The sequence below is a fragment of the Mixophyes fleayi genome, chromosome 7 (genome assembly GCF_038048845.1).
Source record: "Mixophyes fleayi isolate aMixFle1 chromosome 7, aMixFle1.hap1, whole genome shotgun sequence".
NCBI lineage: Eukaryota > Metazoa > Chordata > Amphibia > Anura > Limnodynastidae > Mixophyes > Mixophyes fleayi.
The window spans coordinates 103,096,982-103,103,294 of record NC_134408.1 but is presented as its reverse complement, the minus strand read 5'-3'; the positions used below and the strand labels follow the sequence as shown (position 1 = coordinate 103,103,294).

The 6,313-nt window shown below is 37.3% G+C and overlaps 1 protein-coding gene across 1 annotated transcript; it reads left to right on the top strand.

The window, feature by feature from the left end:
* Positions 1-306: 306 nt before the first annotated feature.
* Positions 307-2,711, top strand: LOC142097002 (gamma-crystallin-3-like). Its single transcript, XM_075178612.1, has 3 exons — positions 307-315; positions 623-865; positions 2,436-2,711. Exons 1-3 carry the CDS (start codon positions 307-309, stop codon positions 2,709-2,711), a joined length of 528 nt encoding a protein of 175 aa, XP_075034713.1.
* Positions 2,712-6,313: the final 3,602 nt, after the last annotated feature.

Genomic DNA, 6,313 nt, shown 5'->3' with positions numbered 1-6,313 from the left:
TTGTCCAATAGAACAATAGATTTCACTGATGCCAGTTAAAGACAGTTTTGTTCAGTGCTGTGCATAGTTGTTTAGGTATGGTTTGGAAATACAGGTGCAAGCAAAGATACTAAACAATAGACACATACAAATACAGAGCAATGTGACTTTAACATAATAATAGACAGTTGTGCATTCTGCTTACTGGGTGAAAAGGTCAGCATTTCTTCCAATGTATGCAACACTGAATGTATATAAGGACCATTTTCCTCTAGTTTTCCACCAAGGCATACATTGTGTATTGAACGACTAAAGATACAATAGAAAATGGGAAAGGTAAGCAATATTCTGTTATTTAAACATTTTATAGTTCGTTATGCTGTTGGCATCCACATCAAATATTTGTTTTGTCTTTTTGAAAAGCTAATGCTTGTAGAAATCTGTATTGAAATGTACTCAATAAATTATAAATATAGCCTTTCAGATTTTAATTTAAAATGTTACATAGAATAATGATTAAATAATTACTTTGTAGATCATTGTGTTACAAATGTTACAAATTAAGGAGATATTTTTAAAATAACATGCAAAGTGATATAAAAACATTTCAGATTAAGTGAAATAATCATGGTTCTTTCCACAGATTACTTTCTATGAGGACAGGAGCTTCCAGGGTCGCTCCTATGAGTGTAACTCCGAATGTCCAGATTTGTCCTCATATTTTAGACGCTGTAACTCCATTCGTGTGGAAAGTGGAAACTGGATACTTTATGAGTTTCCCAACTATAGAGGACACCAGTATTTCCTTCATAGAGGAGAATATCCTGACTTTCAGCAATGGATGGGTTACAATGACTCTATAAAGTCTTGTCGCTTGAGCCCTCAGGTAATTATGTGCACAATGAAAACTCTTTGGCATATTTACAATTTAAAAAATAAGTGTAAAACCATTCCAGGAAGGCAATTCAAATGGAAGGTTTTACTATTAAGACAAAATCTTTACATTTTAGAAACATTGGGGATAATTTAGTATCAAAGTGCAGTAACCCATAGCAACCAGAAAATTGCTTTCATTGTCTAACTTTTGTTAGATCTATCAACGCTAATTGCTTAATTCAACCCTATGAGTTACTTTAAATTTGCATGATGGTCTGTAAATAACTGGACAGTATCACATAGAAACCTTATGTGTTAAATTATTTTGTTCCAAAGGGTAAACATGATTTTGTATGTAATTGAGTTAAGCATAGTATTTTTCTGTGAAAGGAAAACAAGAGACTGGCAATCACATATTATTTGTCTGTTGGCTTAATTTACTATTATACTTTAATATTTAACAATTATAATAATCAATTAACTACCTATAATGTATAATATAGTCATTCATTTAGTATGTAGCACTATTATTGACATATTGTATGTTTCTACCAGTCTACAATGAATCTAAAGGTTTACAGAGATCAATAATTACTTTTGAAGAGTAAAAAGGGAGATCTGCTAAATTTCAATTATCCAAAATTTTTAAAATCAAAATTGCTAGAAATTACCAGAGAAAAATGGAACTCATCTGTCCCAACTCTATAATACATGATGGAGACTGTGAGGTTACTATACAAAGAGCCTGTATCTTTTGTTTTACCTGCCCATGTCCCAAAGGTTTGGAAGTCTTTAATTGAGTAGTTATCTCATTTGTTAACACTCTGTGAATGATGAATATTGACAGCTTTAATCTCAATTACATTAATGAAATAGTACGCATCTTTCAATATTGAGCATAAACAAAGTGCTAACAAATGAAGTAACCACTTAATTAAAGATATATGAATTTCTATTAATGAGGAAAAACATAAGCAAAGCTGTCTGTGAGCTCTGGGGACTGGAAAATAAATACTGGATCATTTGTAATTTAACTGACAAGTCCAGAAGTGTGTTCAAATATCAGACTATTCTATAGATGGAGCTTTCCACACTCATTTTAATGTCCCAGTCTCTTGAATGAAGTTCTTAATAAATTTCATAGTTTCATCTTCATAGAAGATTTTTTTTTTTTTTGAACTTAGCTTGTGTGTCTGAAAGCAATGAATATATTTGCTGATTTCCAATACCAAGATACTAAATTAATATATCATAGATTCATCTGTTTTGCACTTCACTGAAAAATCTGATTTCAATGATGATGATTCCAGAGCTTTATAATCCTCATTTTTATATGATTGATATGATGCATGACATGATTTCAATATGATATGATTACATGACAGGTAATTTATAAATTGGCACTAAAACTGGTGATTTGTATCACTATTCCTAGAAATATATCTCTAATTCATAACACACTATACACATTTTACCTGTTTAATGAATACACATTAGTGGTTCCTGCTAGTAGACAACATACAACAAACTTTTAAGAGACACTACCAAATGTCTAATTTTCATGTTTGTTCTTGTTACAGCATCAAGGTTCATTTAGGATTAGGATCTATGAGAGGGAAGACTTTAGAGGTCAGATGATGGAGTTCACTGAAGATTGTCCTAATGTCTATGAGAGGTTCCGTTACAATGATATTCACTCTGCTCATGTCGAAGATGGGTACTGGATGTTTTATGAAGAGCCCAACTACAGGGGGCGTCAATATTACCTGAGATCTGGAGAGTATAAGAGATATTCTGACTGGGGAGCTACAAGCCCCAGAATTGGCTCCTTCAGACGAGTTCACCACTTTCATTGAAATGTAGGAGAAGTGAAACTAGTAATGCATTGAAAAAAATTATTTTATTCATTAAAATATCATAAAAGATAGCTTATACAAATTGATTTTTTTCGTTGTTTTTTGTCTACCTTAAAAAAGGGTTACAAACAGTAAAACTAGTTTATAGTTATTTTGCAGTAATAAACTATTTTGTCATATATATGGTTATCCTAGATTGCAGTAGATAATTAAAGCATCTCGTCTTATTTTAAAACAATAGATCTCGGTTCCATTAAACAAACTATAATATTATTAATTGGCCTATCATGAATGATTGCCTGATGATTTTGATAGATCAATCTTTACATAGTGTTTTTATCGGGTTCTTCTATTTTAAATAGAATTTTGGTTAGCAACTTGAAAAAGAAACATAGCCATTTTAGGGACATGTCCTGTGGCTTTCTGATCAGGTCTAGAGGAAGGGAGTGCTAATCTAGCTATGAGACCTTTACTTTCTTTATGATTTATTTTTACTTCATCACAACAAAGGAAGTGCTGGTACGATTGGCTGGAGGGCAAATACAAAGCAAGTGGCCCTGGTTCTCCTAACCAGTGCCACAATGGAAAACTGTGCATGGTAAAACAGTGCAGGCATGCAATGAAATATATGAAAAATTGTTAAGTTAATAAGCTATGATCAAAAACAACATATATCAGCCATAACTCAATTCAATGCAAAGACAATTCTAGTGATCTCTATATAAATCAGAGAGCATTCTAATGATCTATATACAACAGAGAGAGAATTTTAGTCACTGATACACTATACAGAGATCATTTTAATAAATATACAATACAGGGAAAATTCTAGTGACTTCTATACAATACAGAGAGCATTTTATTGACCAATATGCAATACAGAGAGTATATTAATAAATAATGTAAAATATACATTCTAGTGACTCCTATGTAATACAGTGAACAGGGTTTATGATCTCAATAGAATACAGAGAGCATGTTCCTAGCCATTTGTCAAACACAATGCATGCAGTGCTTGTGGCTACCATTTAATGCCAACCCTGTTTCCGAGGCCACTATAAAATCCAGACAACCAAATCTCTAATGGTTTTACAATGAAGGTCCTCCACACCTCTGGTGGTTACAATATAGAACCCAGGAGCCTGGTGACTTTATAATGCAGACCCCCATCCCTAAACTTTTCAGGTAACAAAATGTTAAATCAAAACCAAAAATGTAATTACTTATCGCTCCTCTGGTCTCACTGTGTCTCTTCATGCTGAAAAAGTAGTATGGCAGTCTAGCAGATACCATGATGCTAGAGACAGATAGCTCCTAGCACTCCCAACCTGAATGGTTGATAGTTCCAGCCATTCATGTGAGGGCCCCCCCCTAAATTCCAATTGGGAAATGGCAAATGCTACCCACCAATCAGCATTCTTGAAGCCATCAAGCCTTTATACCCAGTAGCACAGTTCATGTCCATATTTGATGGATATAAAAAAACACAATAGAGAAATGGCCAGGGAACATCCTCTGCTTGCCTCTTGATCACCAAACATATGAATGTGTGAAGCCTCAGGTATCCCTACTCAGGAAAGTTCAAATTTTACAGTCTAGTCCACACGTGGTTACAAATCAGGTAAATTTATTGACCAGAACTTACTGTCTGTAGTAGTCTACAATAGACAATGAGAGCTAGCATAGTGGTTATGTGATCTCACCTACGTTCATGACAGTTACAGATTCTACTGATGCAAACACAGCACCCAAATCACTATAGGACCAACCACAGAGCAGTCAACAGTAAAATTAAGAGGACACTACACATATTTTATAAGGAAAAAAGGGGATAATAGCACAAAAGAGATAAGGTACATTCAGTCAAGCATGAGATGTAAGAGATATGGGAACAAAGTAAGGAATAGATATAACAAAAGGGTGGAGGCAAACAAGAGTAAAGATACAGTTGGGCACACAAGATGAAGGTGAGCCAACTTTTTAAATTGAACCTTTTTGAGCAGTCTGAGCTGTGTAGAGGAAAAGGCATGGAATTGACAAAGGGGACAAAAAAGGAATGGTGGTAATACAAGCCAACCCGGACATCGTGACGTGTGTCAAGCAAAATTTAAATCGGCAATGTCGGGTCCCCTAAGGTTAAGTGGTTAAACACTTAACCGAACATTGTCGCTTTATATTTAGTTTGACAGACGTCACAATGAGGTAGCAGAGACGGTCAGTTCTTCAATCAGAAAGCCTTCCTGTCATTATGCTGCTGTCTTCAGGGATCTTCAGCGTCGTCTTCAAGGTAAGTCTAATTATATTCAAGTCAATTTTCTATTCTTTCGTTTTTTTGCTGGAGGCATGACAGGTGTTGGAATGGTGGTAATCGTAAAAACGAAAAATGTCTCTCTCTCTTGGAGTTGTCTTTAGTGATATGGGGTTCTCCCCCCCTCACTGGGATTTGGGACTCCTCCTCTCTGTATATGCAGCCACACTACTGCATGCAGCAATCTCCATTTCTATTCTGTAATCTTTCCCCTTATCGGCTCCCTCAGTCTTGCATAGGGCACAGTAGTGATTGTCTTTAGGCAGCAGCCATCACTCACCTGCTCCTGGGCAATGCCAGGGGACCCTGGAACACCCACCTCCACTGTCCAGGGTCCCCAGCTTTCATATCAGCTCTGCTGGTCCTGTTGCTATCTCTTTTGTCCCTGGGTGTCTCTCCCTGTGTCTCTCTCCCCCTTGCTGACAGCCCCTCCTTTCTCTCACTCTATCTCTCTCAGACTGGGCTTGTGTCACTTTTCACAAACACCTAACTCACCCTCTAGGTGACCCGTCCTGTAGTCACTGGGGTGCAGGGTTTACTAAAACACCACTAGGAGGTGCTACATATAATTTCCCACTGGCTTGTTTCTTAGAGAGAGTATGTATATTACTATCAAATGCCCATAAGTTTCACACATGATCTGAAAGATATTACCAGTAAAATGAGTACCTGTCATGGTTCCGCATCACAATTCTGCGACAGGAATGGCAAGGAATGGTAACCAGCCTGGAACTAATATAACTCCCAGTAAGGCGCGGAGTCTAACAAGGGGGAGGTATTCACCAGGGACCAGCCGCAATGCGGTTTGGACTTAGCTGCACCCCCTTGCAGGTCGCGGCCCCTACTGGGAGCGACCAGTTGAGATATGAGAGAGATAAGCCACAAGAGTAACAGGTTACTCACGGATAGCGGAGATGTGTTACGGGATGCAGCCAGCAGGATATGCAGAAGCAGAGAAGTGCAGAAGAGTGTCAGCTCTGCGGACAACTGTTTTACCACTAGAGTGGTGGCAGGAATTCTATTCAGCAGTCAGCAGGACTCACGAATGATGATGATGTATTAGCAGGATATGTCCAGCGGGTTATGCAGAGCACGAGGAGATGCTGTAGAGTGTCAGCTCTGCTGACAACTGTTTTACCACTAGAGTTGCGGCAGGATTTCTATTCAGCAGTCAGCAGGTAGATAGTCAGCTCTTGGAACGAGAGTAGAGCAGGAGCCAGGAACCCATGGAAGGTACATGAAGATCAGGCACAGAGCACAGGGAGGAAGGAAAAACTTTTGAGCCAAAACTCCA

Bases quoted from the DNA above. Each gene is read 5' to 3' on its own strand.
- LOC142097002 (XM_075178612.1), top strand. The intron at 866-2,435 runs GTAATTATGTGC...TTCTTGTTACAG, and splicing joins CTTGTCGCTTGAGCCCTCAG to CATCAAGGTTCATTTAGGAT.